The sequence below is a fragment of the Podarcis filfolensis genome, assembly GCF_964270895.1.
Source record: "Podarcis filfolensis genome assembly, chromosome: 2".
Classification (NCBI taxonomy): domain Eukaryota; kingdom Metazoa; phylum Chordata; class Lepidosauria; order Squamata; family Lacertidae; genus Podarcis; species Podarcis filfolensis.
In genome coordinates this window covers 10,717,750-10,736,875 of record NC_139605.1, presented here as the reverse complement: position 1 = coordinate 10,736,875, position 19,126 = coordinate 10,717,750, and the positions used below count along the sequence as shown (strand labels likewise).

At 48.7% G+C, this 19,126-nt stretch overlaps 2 protein-coding genes across 3 annotated transcripts; one reads left to right on the top strand and one right to left on the bottom strand.

The window, feature by feature from the left end:
• Nucleotides 1–1,433: 1,433 nt before the first annotated feature.
• LOC310756692 (uncharacterized protein) lies at nucleotides 1,434–10,785 on the bottom strand. Its single transcript, XM_083601280.1, has 4 exons — nucleotides 10,257–10,785; nucleotides 7,477–8,489; nucleotides 6,777–6,885; nucleotides 1,434–5,731 (listed from the first exon to the last, which is right to left on the bottom strand). The coding sequence occupies exons 2-4, from the start codon at nucleotides 8,278–8,280 to the stop codon at nucleotides 4,713–4,715; spliced, it is 1,932 nt and encodes a 643-aa protein (XP_083457406.1). The 5' UTR covers nucleotides 8,281–8,489; nucleotides 10,257–10,785; the 3' UTR covers nucleotides 1,434–4,712.
• A 65-nt stretch (nucleotides 10,786–10,850) lies between these two features.
• LOC310756635 (uncharacterized protein) lies at nucleotides 10,851–18,352 on the top strand. 2 transcript variants are annotated; one of them, XM_083601089.1, is made up of 5 exons: nucleotides 10,851–10,993; nucleotides 11,710–12,213; nucleotides 13,955–14,712; nucleotides 15,023–15,146; nucleotides 17,114–18,352. In XM_083601089.1, exons 2-5 carry the CDS (start codon nucleotides 11,721–11,723, stop codon nucleotides 17,806–17,808), a joined length of 2,070 nt encoding a protein of 689 aa, XP_083457215.1. In that variant the 5' UTR covers nucleotides 10,851–10,993; nucleotides 11,710–11,720; the 3' UTR covers nucleotides 17,809–18,352. The 2 variants fall into 2 exon arrangements, with proteins under 2 accessions (XP_083457215.1, XP_083457214.1); XM_083601088.1 differs by having other exon boundaries at nucleotides 15,023–15,164.
• Nucleotides 18,353–19,126: the final 774 nt, after the last annotated feature.

Sequence of the window (19,126 nt, the reverse complement as noted above, 5' to 3'; positions counted from 1 at the left end):
GGTCACCCAGCAGCTGCATGTGGAGGAGCAGACACGCAAACCCGGTTCACCAGATTACGAGTCTACCGCTCTTAACCACTACACCACACTGGCTTTTGAAAACTTTTGAAGCTCCCGAACGATCGAGCAGGAGGGAGAGAACATGCCAGTCGGGCATGTGTCTCTACCAGGGTCCTTCTCAAGTGTAGGGTGACCTCCTGACACACACACCCCTCACAGCTCACCCAAACCTCCCCACCCTCTCCCTCCAGAGTTTGTCCTACAGCCTCCCATCGCAGCTCGCTTCAAGCCTCATCCCCTTTTTGAAGGAAGGGGGAGGCAAATCATTCCCTGAAGGGCCTTCCCCCCCCCCCCACTGAACCTCACTGCAGTTGTATTTAACAGAGGAGGAAGGCGCTTCAGAGCAAGGGTCACCTATTGGTGGCCGTGCAAACTGCAGCATGACAACAGCCTTGCTTTTGTATGCATATAGGAAGATATGAAATATATTTCTCTCTCATCCCTACATATAGCCATCAAGAGGGACATTTTTCCCCAGTTTTCATTAGCCTGCAAGGCTGTGCCAGGCCAGTCACAGCTTCAACACGCCTGGGATTTAGTCTTCAACTCTGGTCAGGAACTGACTAAGAATTTCCGCCACAGTTACGATTTCATGTGAATCAGAGCAGAATCATATCCTTTGAGTGGGATTTATTCAAGACCGCCACTCATTCAACACTGTCACTCACTGTCGGTAAATCAGGCTAGGAAGCAGCTTCCTGCTGCCATCTTCTGATCAAGCTCAGTATTGCACCCAGTAAGGATTCCTCACTGAACGTAAGATCATCATAAAATAATAATAATAATATTTTTTTATTTATACCCCGCCCTTCCTGGTTCAGGAAACCGGGCTCAGGGCGGCTAACAACAAATTTAAAACACTGCTGGATCAGGCAAGGAACTGTCTAAAGGAGCATTCTGTCCTCACAGTGATGAACAAAGGAAATCCAACAGCTGGCATAATTTATATATATATGTAGTAACACTGATTCTAGTCTTTGGGCAATCAAAATGATGGATATGATGAAGCTAGTAGCCACTGATGGCTTATGGGAAGCCCTCTAGAAGAGGAGCAAATCTCAGGAAGACTCTCAATCTGTGTTCTGCATGTGTTTTGCGACTGCCGAAGTGTGCAGTTAAGTGTGTAATTCTCTTAAATAGGAATCGTGACTTTTGATTTTTAAAGCTGGTTTCTAACCCTCATGTGCTCAAAGCACATCAGCTACACTAGCCAAGGTTGTGTAAGTCAGAGCTGGGGGGGGGGGTAGTTGTGGGAGGAGGACTGAGAAAGATATCAAATACTTGGCAGAAACAGTGCTTTAAAAAACAAGCAAATGTGCACAGGCCTGCAGAATTTGGAAAGAAATAAAAGGTTGATATGACAACAGCTCAAGTACATGATGCCTCGATTTTTATTTTATTTTCAAAACACACACAAAAAGTATACACAATCCCGGCCTTCAGCCAGGGGTGCTCTCTACGGAGTCCAGCGCTGCGGGAGAATACAAATCTCCCATCTCACCTTGGGGGAAGCAATCTTTCAAGATCAACTTCTTAGAGCATGGGTAGGCAAACTAAGGCCCGGGGCCTGGATCTGGCCCAATCGCCTTCTAAATCCGGAGTTTGTTTTTACATGAGTAGAATGTGTCCTTTTATTTAAAATGTATCTCTGGGTTATTTGTGGGGCATAGGAATCCGTTCATTTTTCCCCCTTCAAAATATAGTCCGGGCCCCCCACAAGGTCTGAGGCTCCTGCTGAAAAAGTTTGCTGACCCCTGTCTTAGAGCAAATCCGCACCACGAGCTTAAAGCACACCCAACGCACATTTAAAGCACATGATGTCCCCCTGCCAAAGAATCCCAGGATCTGTAGTTTGTTAGGGGTCCTGGCAATTGCAGCTCCATGAAGGAGAAACAGCCAACTCAGTCCTCCTGCCTTCTTCAAGCTCATTCCAGCTGTGGCCACCCTCTGACAGCTTGTGAGAAATGAAACCCACCACAAGCACCCTGTGACCATGTGGCATTTTCACCTCTGATGGTGTCTCACTGAGTCCATGGTCCTAAATATGAGCTGGTCTGCATGTTTCCCAAGCTAGGATATTGCACCTCTCCAATGATCTTGCAGCCATCGGGATGCCAAGCACGAAAGTGGACTCAGGTGCTGCCTGTAAAGTCCTTTGTCACAAAGGCCTGTGCAGTAGGATCAGGGATAGCTCAGTCGTTAGAGCCTGAGACTCTTAATCTCAGGGACCTGGGTTCAAGCCCCACATTGGGCAAAAGATTCCTGCATTGCCGGGGTTTGGACTACATGATCCTAGTGGTCCCTTCCAACTCTACAATTCTGTGACACCCGGTGCCTCACCTCAGATCGATCTTTGGAAGCAAAACCACCTCACGGCTGGAGTGATCTTGCCAGCCTGGGAAGACACAGGCGAATGAAGGTTCTGACGAGCCAAGAGGGCTTTCTCTGCCACCTTGACTGAGTGTGGCGTCCGTGAATAGGGAAACTAAACCTCCCAGGAACCTTTGGGGGGAAGTCACGTGCTCTGAATGTGCTCTGAACATGCGAAAAATGTGCAGAGCGGACCCACCCTTCAAACCAGGATTTCCACTCACTTCCCACATATGTGGCAATGCTTAGACCATATATCCCTCGTAACAGCAGTAAGGTTACAGTGGCAGCATGTGGAAAGTTGAGTGGGCCTCCGCAATGCCACATAGGAGGTTCCCAAGAACCTCTAACCATTTCGCCTCCCCTCCTTCTCAGGTTTGAGGCATGCACACCCAGACACCTCCATGGTTGACTATTTACGAGTGCAATTTCTGGAATATTGAGGGCGGTATCAATATAGAACAGGGGCAGGGAGCTTCTTTTAGCTCAAGGGCCGCATTGCCTTGTGGGACACCTGCCAGGGGCCAGGGGCGGGTGAGGCCAGAGGTGAAAGTGAGCAGAGCAACTGCTCTGATTCATACAATAGGCTACAGGCAATGGGTCAATGGACACACCACAGCGCCCCCTGCAGGCCACTCCCTGCTGCCAGTGGAAGGGAGGGCAAATTTAGCTCCAAGCACGGCAATGTTCTCAAGGGATGGATTTTGCCCCAAAGGGACAGATGGCGTGAGTTACTTACAAAGGAGGAAGGTGGGGTCAGTTCTACAGTGTGGCCTGAACCTGCCCAATTCCCCCTGCGCCCCCAGCCAATGAGAATCAACCTTAACTTTCTCAATCCCATCCTAAGGAAGCCCTGCTGGATCAGAACAAAAGCCCATCAAGCCCGGAAATTTTCTCTGCAATGAAGCCAACCAGCTGCCTCTGGGTGGCCCCCACGGGTGTGATGTGAAGCAAAGGCCGCCCCCCGATGGCTCCTCTCACCCACCAGGAACCGGTCCTATACTACGCCTGAACCCAGAAGCTTCATAAAACTATGAAGACTAATTGCCATTAATGGACCTAGCCTTTGTGAACTCATCTGGCCGCCGCTTAATAACAAAAATGAGTGCTTTTTGTTTCTTGGTCAGGCAGGGGGAACCACGGGGAACCCTTGGACTCTCTATAAATTGCACCCCGTCTTCCCAGGCCACAACCCTTCTGGCCCTGCCTCTCTCCCCTGCCTAGAGTATTTTCATGGTCCTCAACCTCCACTATAATGCCCATTTCCTTGATGGAGGACACAGAAGGATGGAGCACGGTCGAATGCTCAAAGTGACCTGCATTCTGAGAATCCTTACAAACAACTCTCTAAGGTGGGCTGCTGTAGCTTAGGGTAGTTTAATCCGGGCTGTGGGTTGTTTATGCTTCTTTTGCTGCCAGGAAAGAGGTATCCCCCCCCCCTTCTCCCATCTTTTATTGCTTATTGTTTTAACTTTTTCACATATTGTCTTGTTTGTAAGCCACCCAGAGAATTTGTTGTTGAGTAGCTGCATTTTTATTTTTATTTTAAAGACGATTTGTGGGTTAAGCAACACTCTCCTCTCAAAAGATCTGAACCACTTTGCTGCCCATCTTAATCCAGGATTCCACTTCCCAAATAAGACCACCTAGATCAGCCTTTCCCAACTTAGGGCTCTCCAGCTGTTTTGGACTACAACTCCCATCAGCCCCTGCCAGTGTTGGGAGGATGGGAGTTGTCAAAGCAACTGGAGAGCATCTGGCTGTGGGGGTCGTGGACTGATCTAGCTACTTACCATTAAGCTAACAAACATGGTAGGAATCAAACAATTCTATCCTGTTGCCTTGTGCTGGGCAGATGGTTCGAAGATATACTGCCCCTGCAACTGGAGTTTCTATCTAGCTATTGCATTGCTAAACCGCAGCCAGGGGAACATGTCGCTAAAAGGAGGCCCATTTGTGTTCATGGGGAAGCAGCCTATGACAAGCTTCTTTGCTCCTCTGCTCTGCACTAGCCATCACACCGCTTCTAAAACTAACTGCCGATATAAGCCTGAAATCTCGCTTCCGTTCCCCCTTACTATCCTATTCTCAGCCTACTTCTATTTTCCAAAAAACCACCAGACTAATCCTAGACCCTCCTCTATCCTCGCTTCCTGCCTGCATTGTGCAGGCCCTCCCGATTCCAAACACCTTAGGGACTAGCACCCTTTCTACGAGTGCCGAGATGGACCTGTGTGACCAGGAAAGGCTAAATCATAAAGGGACAGGGCAAGAGGCACCAGTCACAGAAGTGATACCCGGCCAGAGAGGTTGCTGGGCCCCTGCTCAGCAGCCTCCCAAGAATTCCCCACGCTGTAGCTCTCAGCAGAGTGGATTCTCTGATGTGTGGTAAGGGAAGAGTGAGTGCTGAAGCTCCTCCCACACTCATTGCAGATGTAAGGGGTGTATATCGAGTGCGTTCTCATGTGTCTCGTGAGCTTTGAGCTGGAAATGAACCTTTTCCCGCACTCGGTGCATCCGTATGGCCTCTCCCCTGTGTGGACTCTCTGGTGTGTGTTCCGGGTCGACAAGTGGCTGAAGCTTTTCCCACAGACGTTGCACAGGTAGGGCTTCTCGCCCGTGTGGATCCTCTGGTGTTTGCTGAGGTTCGAGCTGTAGCTGAAGCTCTTCCCGCACTCGGGGCAGCTGTAGGGCTTCTCGCCCGTGTGGACCCTCAGGTGTTTGGTGAGGTCCGAGTTCTGCTGGAAGCACTTCCCGCAGTCCGGGCAGCCGTAGCCATAGGGCATCTCTTCCATGTGGATCCTCTGGTGGGTGACCAGGCCTCGGTGCTGGCTGAAGCAGGCCCCGCACTCAGAGCACATGTAGGGCATCTCACCGGTGTGGGTTCTCTGGTGGATGAGAAGGTTTGAGCGCTGAGCAAAGCACTTCCCGCACTCGGGGCACTGGTGCGGCTTCTCGCCCGAGTGGATTCTCTGATGTTTGAGGAGGTTCGAGCTCTGGCGGAAGCACTTCCCACACTGGGGGCAAGGGTACGGCTTCTCCCCCGTGTGGATCCTCCGGTGGATGGTGAGGCTGGAGCGCTGAGTGAAGTGCTTCCCGCAATCCGGGCACTGGTGGGGACTCTCTGCCGCGTGGACTCGCTGGTGTTTAATGAGGGCCGGGTTTTGGTGGAAACCTTTCCTGCCCTCAGGACTCTGGAAGTGCCTTTCCCCCGGCCGGGCTCTGCTAGGAGTCTTCAGGCCGTTTTCTGTGCTCCGGTTTCCTCTCCTCTCCACGTAGGCACTGCTGGAGCTACCTTTGTCTAAAAGAAAAGAGGGGGAAGAAGAGACCTCACATTTCCTAATGGACTTGTGTCTCCCAATACGGGGGCAGAGATCCCGAGAAAACTGGATCGTTTGTTTATGTACGTGACAACATCAGCTAGAACTTCATATGCACAGAGGTAGAAAGAGCAAGGATTGCCAGCTAAGGAGGAAAGGCTTATGAAACTGATGGGCTATGCTAAAATGGCGGAATTAACTGCCAAACGAAGAGGGCATAATGACGAAGTGTTTAAGGAGGATTGGAGACCACTGATAAATCACCTATCAAAATATCACCAATATATGAAGTCATGGTCAGGGTTTGAAATATAAAAGCTTTAACGACAGCAGGGTTTAGGTAATAAAAATATCTGTGTTATAAAACAGCTAATAATAAAAAGGAATAAAAAACAAACATCAGGAAAGGGGGGGAAGTAAAGAAGAAACTTTGTATGCTTTTTAAAAAAAATGTATATGATAAATGCTTTGAAATATTGTTTGAGACTTAATAAAAATGATATATACTTGTGTCTCCCAAGATGCTGAAGAGAATGAAACCCTTTCCACATGAGCCGATAGTTTTTCAGAGGGCAGAATGAATAGGCCCAGTAATCATGTTCCAACCCCAAATCCTCGCTAGACTGCTTTACTATAGTCTAGTTTTCAAAGAAGTAGACCTCTGCCTGAGCTGTATCATTTGGACTGCAAAGGAAGGTTTGTCTCATATACCAGAGATGAGGAACCTAGAGCCCTCCCGTTGTTCTATTGCTCCCATAATCCTGACTGTTGACCATGCTTGCTAGGGCTGATGGGAGTTGTAGTTCAGCAATGGGATGGAGCCTTGGCCTTCCTGGGCCCAGCCAAAATCTGCGGCTGTTTCTTGTCAGTCCTTTCATGGTAAGAAAGGGCCTGGGTGCGCGAGCATCAAGATGGCATCACCACTCTCAGAGCTACTGCGAACCGCTCAAACTCCCAAGAAAGAAGTAGCCAGGCCCTAAGAAACACGCAATAAACTCTGACGCCTAGAAGGCAGCAAATCCTTACCCAGTGCTCTGGCTTCCTCTTGCTTCACCTCTCTGCACAGCCGCTTCAGTCCAGAACCCATGGGAGATGGCTTTGCCTCGGGACGATTCACAGCTGGGGCTTCCAGTGCCTGCAACAGCAGTTAATTTAAACGTACGAACGGGGGAAAGAAATTAGTTTGGCTTGCTTCTCAATGCAAACCTACATCATTTGCACTTCCTAACTTAATACACAAACCAGTACACAGATGTCGTAAGAACATGGTGATTCAAGCCAATGGCCCATTTTGTCCAGCATCCTGTTCCTGCAGGTGCCCATGTGCTAATAATAATAATAATAATAATAATAATAATAATTTTTATTTATATTCCGCCCTCCCCAGCCGCAGCTGGGCTCAGAGCGGCTAGCAACAATAAAAGTAACAGTTTACATAAAATCACAATCAGTTAATTGAAATGCATTCTAAAATCAATTCATTCTAAAATCGATTCAAGAAACATGAAATCCCTGATATTTGCAGATACTCACGTGGTTTTAAATTACATTTGTCTGCATGCAAATGAGTGGTGCAGGTAGGAAACCACACACATATTACGCAAAGCTCAAGGAATTTGGTTTCTGAGAGCCATCTCTATGCAGCACTTTTGTAAAATGTTGAGCTCCGAGGAGACCACAGAAGCTCCTGCCGCAAGCTACCTGGAACAAGATTAAGAGAAGTTACCTGTTTTTCCTTCCTTTCAGCCTCTCGCCGCCTCAGCAGGAATGCCTCGGCCAGTGGCACTGCTTGGGCACAGGTCTCCGGGTCGTGCTCCCTCACCCAGCTCTGGATTTCCTGGGGCAGGAGGGTGAGGAACTGCTCGAGAACCAGGAGGTCCAAGATCTGCTCCTTGGTGTGCTTCTCCGGCTTCAGCCAACTGCGGCACAGCTCACGGAGCTGGCCGCACACCTCCCGGGGACCGTTGGCCTCGTGGTAGCGGAACTGCCGGAAGCGCTGGCGCTGCGTCTCCATGCGGATGGCGTCCACCTTCAAAATGGCTGCCTTGACTTTGCCGTACTCCCCTCGGTCCTGCAGGCTGAGGTTGCTGTAGGCCTCTTTGGCCTCCCGACTCAGGACAGGCAGCAGGCGGGCCAGCCACTCCCGTCGAGGCAAGTGGCAGGTCCCAGCTAGCCGCTCAAAGGAGGCGAAGAAGGCCTTGTTGTCCCCCCATGGCGCAGCTTCCTCTGTCACTGGCGGGTTGCCCCATCCCAAGTGAGAGGACTGCATGGCTCGGAGGAACTCTTGCCACTGGGCTTCCCAGCATTCGGGCAAACCCTCATCGGGCTCCTGTTTCACTTGCAGCGGGGCGGCCCAGTCAAGGAACTCTCTGATGGTCCCAACCTGAAGGACACGAGGAGATTTCCCCGCTTTTTCTGCTCCCTCGGCTGGTTTGGGGCCTGCTGGGTCACGTTCCTCCATTTTGACACTGGAAGGCGCTGGTGTGGCCTGGCATCTGCCAGCCGGTGCAGACCCTTTCTTGGTTGCCATTTCCTCTCAGAGAAAAGAGTGAAGCTCTGGACTTGTAGACACCCTCTCCCTGAGAACTTGTTGGAATCTTCTGGATTCCTCTTTGCTGCTCTCACAGCCCTGCTCTGTGATTTGGTCAAAAGAAGAGGTCGTTTTCCATAGAAGTGGGGATTTTGTCTTTTTAAACAAGCGGTACGTCACACAACATACTTATGCAGTGAAGCTTCTCTCTGAGGGGGGAAAAAACAAGCACAGACTGTGAGAAACATAACTTACTACCTATTAATGGCCAAATTGAATTCAATGGGATTTACTCCCTGTAAGCAGGCGCATGATCGGAACCTAAACTGATGCTGGCTGTTACTGTTTTACTGCTGGTTTTAACTGTATTTTGTTAATGTTATTTATTTATTCATTCATTCATTTATTGAAGAAGAAGAGTTTGGATTTGATATCCCGCTTTATCACTACCCGAAGGAGTCTCAAAGCGGCTCACAATCTCCTTTCCCTTCCTCCCCCACAACAAACACTCTGTGAGGTGAGTGGGGCTGGGAGACTTCAAAGAAGTGTGACTGGCCCAAGGTCACCCAGCAGCTGCATGTGGAGGAGCGGGGAAGTGAACCCGGTTCACCAGATTACGAGACTACCGCTCTTAACCACTACACCACACTGGCTCTATTACCTGCCCTTTACCCTAAGGTCTTGTGGCAGGTTTCGGTATCAAAACACAATTATCAGTTTTTAAAACAACAACAACTTAACATCATAAAAATAAATTGTAAATGAAGTTAGCGCTTTGGGGTGATGACAGTTTGGATGCAGGGCTGAAGGAGCGTCTCCACCCCCATCATTCAGCCCTTCTCTCACTGCCAAAAGTGAAGTTACAGGGAACCAGGCAGAGGGCCTTCTCGGTGGTGGCACCCCCCGCCCTGTGGAACACTCTCCCATCAGATGTCAAGGAAATAAACAACTATCTGACTTTTAGAAGACATCTGATGGCAGCCCTGTTTAGGGAAGTTTTTAATGACTGATGTTTTGATGTATTTTTAATATTTTGTTGGAAGCCACCCAGAGTGGCTGGGGAAACCCAGCCAGATGGGTGGGGTATAAATAATAAATTATTATTATTATTATTAGGAGGTAAGCAACAATGAATTGCTGCCATGTAGCAGCAAACACAGGCTCTGTTAATAAATGGCCTGGCTAAATATAGACATTTTTAGCTGGCACCAAAAACCCACAAAGATTTGGCGCTGCTCAAATCCCTGCATTGAGAACGCCATTTCCTGTGTCACCACATATTTAGATTTAGCACTGGGGGTGGCATCCCCAGCATTTCTTAGCAAGCGGGTAAGTTAGTCAGGGAGAAGGCATTTTGGGGGGTGGATGGCCTGTGGCAACCCCAGATGCCGGTGGACTACAAATCCCATCATTCTTGGCCACTGGCCATACTGACAGGCTCACCCTCTCCGATCTGGGTCCCACGCTGCTGCTTCGAGCTTTGCAGGTTAATATGCAAGTGCCTAGGACCTGGGCTTGTGTGCATGACCACTTGTCTGATCTGCAGGCTACAAAGGGAGGGGGAAAGCAAACAAGCAACGTCTACACACAGAGAGAAAGGGCCCGTTTATTCAGCAGCGCCGGGCCTTACCCTGCTGCACCCCTTTCGATTCGCAGCAAACCGGCAGGTGATCCGCGCCGATCTCCACGCCGGCTAAGCAGCAGCTCCTGCGGGCTTAATTCCTGCAGGTCAGCGCCGCCATTTAAAGGCAAACGCCTATAGGAAAGGCGATGTGAAGATCTGACAGTTCTGGACACATTGGTCGCTTTCTTCTCTGGAAATCAGCCCTTTTGCAAACCACTTGCTCCCCGGCTGAACTTGATGGTTGCAAAGAAATGAGATTTCAGATTGCATCCTCCGTCCAAGTCCAGTTTTTTTCTGCTCTCTGAAAAGCAGCAACAAATCCACCCCTCCCCCTTTGCAATTATTTACTCACCTTTCCTCCAAATGCACCGACCTCCCCCAACAATACTACTCCTGGGAAATCCCAAAGCCAATTTTTTTCTTTTTCTTTCTCCCCAGGGTAGCTAGAACAGAACAGGAAGGTGCGTCCAGTATTTAAATCCCCCCAAAAAAACTCTCTCCAAGAGTCCTGGGCCTCTCTAGGCAATGGGGCAGTCTCTAGGTTTAACCCTTGGAGCGCCTCACCCGAGAGACAAGAGACGGGGGAGGAGGAGAAAAACCATGGAGGGCAACTTCTTTTTTTCTAGGTTTGCGGCAAGTAAAACAAAACAACACAACGCAACTTTATCCTTCCTGCACAAAAGCAGGCACTGAGGCTACAATCCCAGGGTTGCAACAATATAATATTATATAATATTAACAATAACAAGAATAGTAACAATAATATGCAATTTTTCAAAAATCGGAACTTTCCAAGGATAAATAAAACAAGTTGAAAAGCATTTGGATTAGGGCATTTGCCCCTTAGTGGCTCCTCGCTTTGTTAGGCGTGGGGTTAAAGTGGTTAAATGGACTGAGCTGAGATTCCTAGAGGGACCCCGGTTGATTTATCAGCGCTCCCTTCCTTTTCCTGCCTCTCTATGGCTTGATAATAATAATAAATAATAATAATAAAAAGGAGAGGCAGCCTTTTGCATGGTCTAAACTTGGGTGGATCTGTGGGATCTCCTGCAAGGGAGAAGCTGCAGCAGAGACAGAGGCTGGAAAGAGGTGAGTGGTTGCAGGGGGATGAAAGAAAGGGGAGAGATCAGAGGGGAGAGCAAAGATCTGGTGCTTTGCAGGGCAGAAGGCAGACGTCCCCAAACACGCGCTCTGGGTTAGGGGGTGAGGGGGTGGCTGGGTGGGTGAAATCTGTGGCCCTTCAGATGTTGGGCTCCCAGCTCCCATCAGTCCCCAGTCAGCACAGGCAACATAGCTAGGGAGGGTGGGGGCTGTAGCGCAACATCTAGAGATCCACAGCTTCCTCCATGCCTGCCCCTAACTCGAAGGTTGTCTGTCCAGCTGCCCCCCCCCCCGGCCTGCCCCTCTGCCTAGCCCCGGGAAGGGCTGCGGCTGGGTGGTAAGGGCAGCTGTTTGGCATGCAGAAGGTCGTAGGTTCGGTCCCCAAGGGCAACTCCAGACTGACCAATTCACGTGTACATAAAAGGGCGGTTGTTGCATTTAATTCTTATTGCAGAGAATTTAGACCATCAAAACGCAGAAAGAATCTTGTGTGTTATGAGGTTTACTTTAGGTTTCCCGTGGTCGTCAAGAGGCTTTAAAGGGAGTCCAAAAACGGTTAGAATAATAATAATAAAAATACTCAGGAGGTTAAAGATTGGGGAAAGGCTTACTTTAGTTTTGAGGGGTATTTTTTCTTTAAAAAAAGAATAAATGGGTGTATAAATTTTATGAAATAAATTGTGCTTCTCATATATTTCCCATAGTGCATTAAATAATGCCAAGATATCGCACGTTTCCTATTTCTGAGGTGACCCCTTTGCTTGTTGAAGAAAGGGAAGCAATAGTGCAGGAGAATGGAAGAATTTCTGGAAGAAACCACATGGTTTGGAGAAGACTTAGTGAGAAACTTGCAAAGAAGAAAATCAACATTTCTGCATACCATCTGTACCTAGCTGTCCTCGGGGGTCGCTATGAGGTCCAGCAGACCTTGGGAATTTGTACAGAACCTGTTGATTCTGACCGGGTAAATCATGAGCATTCATCAACTTTATCCTCTGATGAGTCCAGAGACCACAATATGGATGGAAGCACTGAGGAAAGCGAGGAGGAGGAGGAGGACTTTTTGAGCAATAAAAAAATTGTTGATGAAACTCTGGACAGAAAGAAATTCACAGTCACATTTTCTACAGAGGAATGGGCTGAGATTTCACCAGAAGATTTGACATACAGGAGCAGGAGAGAGAACTCCATTCAAACCTACAATATAGGTATGGACTCACAAGCTAAATATTCATGTGTGGTCTCATTTGGAATTGCCGTGTAAGGTAAGATATAGGAGAGGTAAGGTGTCTGTGTCAGACCTGGCACAAAAATACAGTGGTACCTCGGGTTACATATGCTTCAGGTTACAGACTGCCAACCCAGAAATAGTACCTCGGGTTAAGAACGTTGCTTCAGGATGAGAACAGAAATCGTGCTCTGGTGGCGCGGCGACAGCAGGAGGCCCCATTAGCTAAAGTGGTGCTTCAGGTTAAGAACAGTTTCAGGTTAAGCACAGACCTCCGGAACGAATTAAGTACCGTATTTTTCGCTCTATAAGATGCACCAGACCACAAGACGCACCTAATTTTTGGAGGACGAAAACAAGAAAAAAAATATTCTGAATCTCAGAAGCCAGAACAGCAAGAGTGCAGAACAGCTGCACAGTGAAAGCAGCAATCCCTCTTTCTGTTCTGGCTTCTGGGATAGCTGCGCAGCCTGCATTTGCTCCATAAGACGCACACACATTTCCCCTTACTTTTTAGGAGGGAAAAAGTGAGTCTTATACAGCAAAAAATATGGTACTTAACCCGAGGTACCACTGTATTTGAAAGTGACAGGTGAATGCTCGTTTTGCAAGTCACAGTTCATTGGATGCATTAAAGCAATGCCTCCAGCAGAAGGCCCAGTAGTAATGCAATGTTCTTACAAGGGGCGCTTCAGTGATAAGCATCAACCAAACCTGAAAAGAAAACTCTCTTGAGTTGCAAGATATAAAAAAAAAATTTAAAAAATTGTCCAGTAGCACCTTAGAGACCAACTAAGTTTGTTCTGGGTATAAGCTTTTGTGTGCATGCACACTTTTTTGGTATCTGAAGAAGTGTGCATGCACACGAAAACTTATACTCAGAACAAACTTAGTTGGTCTCTAAGGTGCTACTGAACATTTTTTTTATTTTTATATATATTTTGACTGTGTCAGACCAACACGGCTACCTACCTGAATCTGGAGTTGCAAGAGAGAGAGAGCTTTTTTAAAAAGACAAATGAAAATATTTCAGCAACTCATCTTTGTCACCAGTATTCAGATGCCAGTATGACATTTGGTGATCCTGAACCTAGTCATCTGCCTGCAGGTAATGTCTTGCAGGTAGCAAAGTGCAAAGCTCTGAAGGGAACTCACCTGCAAGGTTTTTTTTTGCGGGGTTTTTGCTGCAAAACTTTTGCCAAAGTTTGGTGCCAGTTTGGAGTGAATCGGACAAGGTTGGGTTTTTGGTGACCCCGTGACCCCCGGGTTTGAGTGTCAATTGCTCCGTTTGTGGGGCGCTGCAAAATGCTGGGGGTTGCTGCAAAACATTTGCCAAGACAACCCCCATTTTGAAATATCAGTTACTCCATGGGGTGCTGCAAAATGCGGGGTTTTCACTGCAAAATGACTTTGACACCAGTTTTGAGGGGATCCCAGATTTTGGTGTTTGTAGTTAACGCAGCTGAAAAGACTGACACTTGGAGGGGCTGTGGTGTGAATGTAACTGGAGATGTTTTTTACCTGTAACTGTTTTTAGAATGCATCCCTGTGAATGTGCTTGCTGTCCTGGCTCCTTGTACAGGAAGGGTGGGATATCAGTTCAAATAAAATAAATCAATAATAATTTGGGTTCCTTCAACGAAAGTGATGGGCAGTAGATTCAGGACAGGTCAGAAGCAAGGACTACTTCACACACTCCCTTTTTGTTTGCTTGCTTTCAGAACTTGAGAAGAAATTTTCAGAACCAAACAAAATGGAAGAACTGGGCCTAGCGGGCCCTGAGGCCAAAGAGGAATTGGAGGCCGGAGGACAAGATCTTTGTGTTGTGCAGGTTGGGACTGTCCAGGAGCTTCTGACCAGGGCAGCCCCGCCACAAATTAAAAAGGAACCAGATGAGGTGCTTCAACAGCACTGGGAGACCCAGTGGCAGGAGTTCCTGAGGAGGATGCAGTCTCCTCAGTCGGAATGGGGGTGGCAAAGCCCACGTCTACCTCAGCTCTGGTCAAAGGACGATGCTGAGGACTTCCAGGCCTCTGTCAAGGCCATTGTGGATACCATCTGGTGGCCTGCAGGAGAGCGCATGGCCCAACCCTTGCCAGGCCTACTCAGAGAGTCCAGTGAGGCCAGTCAAAGGCTGGATCCTTCTGTGAAAGTGAAGGAAGAGGTTCAGGATGAGGAAGACACCGCCAGCTTGGAGTTGCGTTGCCGGCGCTTCCGGCAGTTTAGCTACAAGGAGGTTGAGGGGCCCCGAGAGGGCTTGAGCCGACTCCGTGAACTTTGCCACCGGTGGCTGGCACCGGATGCACACACCAAAGAGCAGATTCTGGATCTGGTGATCTTGGAGCAGTTCCTGGCCATCCTGCCTCCGGAAATGCAGAGCTGGGTGAGAGAACGGGGCCCCGAGACCTGCGCCCGAGTGGTGGCTCTGGCAGAGGACTTCTTGCTGAGGCTGCGTGAGGTCAAGGTGCCGGGACGAAAGGTGAGGGTGTGGCTAAATTGCCAGGAGTTCTGTTCCTCCATCTCAATAGGCCCCTTTATATCTTGGTCTTCTAGAGAGGTAACGCCAGAAAGGAGAGACAGACTGGAGCTGTCCCCAGGTTGTTGGCCTTCACTGGTAGCCAGGGAAGCTGGTGCCCCCGCCGCACCTTTCCCCCTTCAATTCAAGCTCCGTCGTCTCTCCCCTTAAGAAAAAGTGCAAGCAAAAGGGGGAGAGGAGCTTGCCCTCAAAGGAAATGGCTCCCCAGGTTTCCGAGTAGTGGCATCGCAAAACCATTCATTTCTTGTTCCAGGTACAGGGGCCTTTGGACGAAGTGGCTGCTAATTCCCCCAAGGCGGAATGGGATCCGTTGAGTGCTGTGGAGTCCAATACCGTGGAGTCGCCTTTGCCTATGGAGGTCAAACCGGAGGAGGATGGTGAGGCCAGCTTGCTGGGTAAAGGTTTATTACCGTATTGGCCTGAATATAAGCCGCACCCGAATATAAGCTGTACCTTTAAAATTCAAGGGAGGGAGAGAGAAAAAGACAACACCCGAATATAAGCCGCTCTCTTAAAATTCTGCAGGCACTCGCACCCATTCCGTTTTACAGTATGTCTGTTTCAGCAGCAATATCATAAAAGCCTTTTGTCTTTGTCCATGGAGTTTTCTTGGCAGGGATACTGGAGTGGCTTGCCGGTTCCTGCTCCAGGTAGATCACGTTTGGTCAAAACTCTCCACTATGACCTATCCATCTTGGGTGGCCCTGCACTGCATAGCTCATAGTTTCACGAAGAGTTGGACACAACTAAACGACTAAACAACAACAACATCATAAAAGCCCATTTTTGTAAGATTGCGAATTTAAGCCGCACATTAACTTTTCACGGTCAGCATTTGGGAAAAAGTGAGGCTTATATTCAGGCCAATACGGTAATTATCAATGTAATTATTTTAAGCATTTGTACCTTGGGATGCACTGGGAATAATTTCCAGAACAGCTTACAGATCGTCACTGCCCTCATAGACTCATAGTCTAAAATACATGCTATGTTTTATTTATATATTTGTAGGAATATTTCTAAACCACCAACCAAAAAAAAATGACTACCACTATGATGATGTGTAATATAAATGTTGTTGTTGTTGTTTAGTCGTGTCCGCCTCTTTGTGACCCCATGGACCAGAGCATGCCAGGCATATAACATATAATAATAATAATAATAATAATAATAATAATAATAAATTTTATTTATATCCCGCCCTCACCAGCCGAAGCTGGGCTCAGGGCGGCTAACAACAATCAAAATAATCCAACATTCTAAAAACATTCATTATAAAATTAATTAAAATCAAATTAAAATCAAATTGATGGCAACCATTAAGCAAAATTCTGTGCAGATTGCCAGAGGAGGGGGTCAGGCTGCGCCCTGACCAAAGGCCTGGTGGAACAGCTCTGTCTTGCAGGCCCTGCGGAAAGATGTCAGGTCCCGCAGGGCCCTAGTCTCTTGTGATTGGAGCCGCGGCCGAGAAAGCCCTGGCTCTAGTTGAGGCCAGCCTAACCTCTCTGTGGCCTGGGATCTTCAGGATGTTTTTATTTGCAGACCGTAAATTTCTCTGTGGGACATGCCAGGAGAGGCGGTCCTGTAGGTACGAGGGTCCTAGGCCGTATAGGGCTTTAAAGGTTAAAACCAGCACCTTAAACCTGATCCTGTACTCCACCGGGAGCCAGTGCAGCTGGTATAGTACCGGATGAATATGATCTCGCAGCGAAGACCCCATAAGGAGTCTCACCGCGGCATTCTGCACCCGCTGGAGTTTCTGGGTCAGTCTCAAGGGCATCATAAAATTATAAAACCAGACCATTATTCATATACTGCTTTGGGGGCCAAAGACTCCCGAGTCATGAACGTTACATTAATACACAAGTTAGATACAGTAAAAGTATGATAAATCAGTGAAAACAATATAACATAACAAAAATACTTGAGACGAAAGGGAAGGGGCAGAAGCACAGGGCTTGGTTTTTGTTCTTACAGCTACGTTTCTTATAGCTACCAGGTTGGATAAAAACAGTTCAGGATTCCTAATGGAATGACTGCAGTTAGGTAGCATTAAGAATAGGGAAAACATGGTTTTTCTATTTCCGCTTTATTTGTCATATGCGGCGCCGTTTCTGTTCTGCTACAGTTTGCCTCCTGCCAAAAACTACATTATTTGTCTCACTGCCCTCTGTGCTGAAATTACATATATTACATAAATTAGGTTACCATTAATGTTATCCCACCCTGTTCATTTCAATGCAAAGGAAACACAATGCATATGGGCAAAAACACATCATTGATTATTTAGAATTATAGAACTGTAGAGGGTCTCCTGACTTGTCTCCTTAATTCTTTGTTCCAGAAGCTGATGGGCACATTTGGATGGGCTTTGGCTTGAAAAGACACAAGAAAGTTGATGGGATGCCACTGACAGGAGCCCAAGGGGGGTTACCCCAGGGTCTGGAGGAGCTAGAAGAGGCACCAGGGAGACAGATGTGCCCCTCAGAACAGCCAGAGGAGACAGAAGGCCGAGCTTTCCTGTATAGCAAAGGTTTCAACGGGTGTCCCTCTCAAAAGGGCCCTTTGAAAGAGAAAACAGGCACCAGCACTGAGAAAAGCTACCCTCCGAGAGCGGACCTTCCCAAGAAAGCCCAGAAGATGTACGAATGCGCCTACTGCGGCAAAATCTGCAACAACAGCGCCCACCTGGTGATCCACGAGAGAATCCACACGGGAGAGAAGCCGCATAAATGCTCCGAGTGCGGGAAAAGCTTCACCCAGAAAGGAAACCTTACCACACACAAGAGAATCCACATGGGGGAGAAACCCCATGAGTGCCGGGACTGCGGGAAAAGCTTCAGCCGGAGGCAGCAGCTCGTGAGGCACGAGAGGATCCACTCGGGAGAGAAGCCCTACAGATGTGCCGTCTGCGGGAAAAGCTTCTGCCGGAAGGACTCTCTCATCACCCACAACGGAACCCATGTGCGGGAGAAGCCCTTCGAGTGCTATGACTTTGGGGAAGGCTTCCCTTCTAATGCAGGACTTCAAAAAACGTAATATATTCATGCACACCAGGTCATAGACATGTTCATAATGGGGGATTTGACTGTATGGACATCCATGAATGGAGTGTCAGACTGGGACTGGGGTGACACTTTGCCTGGTCTACCTCGTAGGGTTGGTGTGAGGCTCAAATGGGCAGTCGTTGAAAACTGTGCTGCCCTAAGCTCCTTAGAGCTACCTCCCCAAACCTGCTACCCTACGGATATTTTTTGGGACTACACCTCCCCAGGTCATGAAGGGGGGTGCTTTAATGAGGGGGGGGGGAACCCTGCTAGATAGGCCAAAGACATCCCTGTTCTCACAGGGGCCAAACTTGGGGAAAGCATTCCTTTTAGGCGGTGGGGGGCTGGGAGCCCTCAAGCTCCCGGGTGCAAGAGTGCTGTCTCCCCACTTGTGATTCCCAGTAATTGCGTATACAGCAGCATACTGCCTTCAGAATACTTCAGTTGTTGCTAATAGCCATGAATAGGCCACTAATGGATTTGCCTAACCTTCTTCTTTAAACAAATTGTTTTTATTAAATATTTTTGGGTTACATAAGTACCGTATTTTTCGCCCTATAGGACGCACTGGCCCATAGGACGCACCTAGATTTGGGGTGGGGGGGATAAAGGAAAAAAAATTATTTCCCCCCCCCAAGGCGTGGGGCTGGGGGCGGGGGAAGCCCGAGCTTCCCCCGACCCCAGCCCCCAGAACGGGTCCCAGAGCGATGCCAAAGCTGCATGCAGCTTCGGCATCGCTCTCGGAGCTTGCGCAACCTTCGGGATCCCGGGGCGGCTTCGCGCCGGGCTCCAGAGGGTTGCGTGGAGCTGCGCGAAGCCCGGGAGCACAGGCAGCTCTGCGCAACCTTCGGGAGCCCGGCATGGCTTCACGCCGGGCTCCGGAGGGTTGCGCGGAGCTGCGCGGAGTCCCGGAGCACAGGCAGCTCTGCGCAACCTTTGGGAGCCTGACGCGGCTTCGTGCCGGGCTCCCTAGGGTTGCGCAGAGCTTCCTGAAGCCTGGAGAGCGAGAGGGGTCTGCGCGCACCAACCCCTCTCGCTCTCCAGGCTTCAGCGAAAGCCTGTATTCACCCCATAGGACGCACACACATTTCCCCTTCATTTTTGGAGGGGAAAAAGTGCGTCCTATAGGGCGAAAAATACGGTACATACATCGCCTCTGAGGAAGAGAAGAAGAAGAGTTTGGATTTGATATCCTGCTTTATCACTATCCGAAGGAGTCTCAAAGCAGCTAACGTTCTCCTTTCCCTTCCTCCCCCACAACAAACACGCTGTGAGGTGAGTGGGGCTGAGAGACTTCAGAGAAGTGTGAC

Excerpts from the sequence above, each read along its gene's own strand:
- LOC310756635 (XM_083601088.1), top strand. The coding sequence starts at position 11,721 with ATGCCAAGATATCGCACGTTTCCTATTTCTGAGGTGACCCCTTTGCTT. Across the intron at positions 12,214-13,954 it reads CATTCAAACCTACAATATAG|AACTTGAGAAGAAATTTTCA; the intron begins GTATGGACTCAC and ends GCTTGCTTTCAG. Across the intron at positions 14,713-15,022 it reads TCAAGGTGCCGGGACGAAAG|GTACAGGGGCCTTTGGACGA; the intron begins GTGAGGGTGTGG and ends TTCTTGTTCCAG.
- LOC310756692 (XM_083601280.1), bottom strand. The coding sequence starts at position 8,280 with ATGGCAACCAAGAAAGGGTCTGCACCGGCTGGCAGATGCCAGGCCACA. Across the intron at positions 6,886-7,476 it reads CTGAAAGGAAGGAAAAACAG|GCACTGGAAGCCCCAGCTGT; the intron begins GTAACTTCTCTT and ends CTGCTGTTGCAG. Across the intron at positions 5,732-6,776 it reads AGAGGAAGCCAGAGCACTGG|ACAAAGGTAGCTCCAGCAGT; the intron begins GTAAGGATTTGC and ends CTTTTCTTTTAG.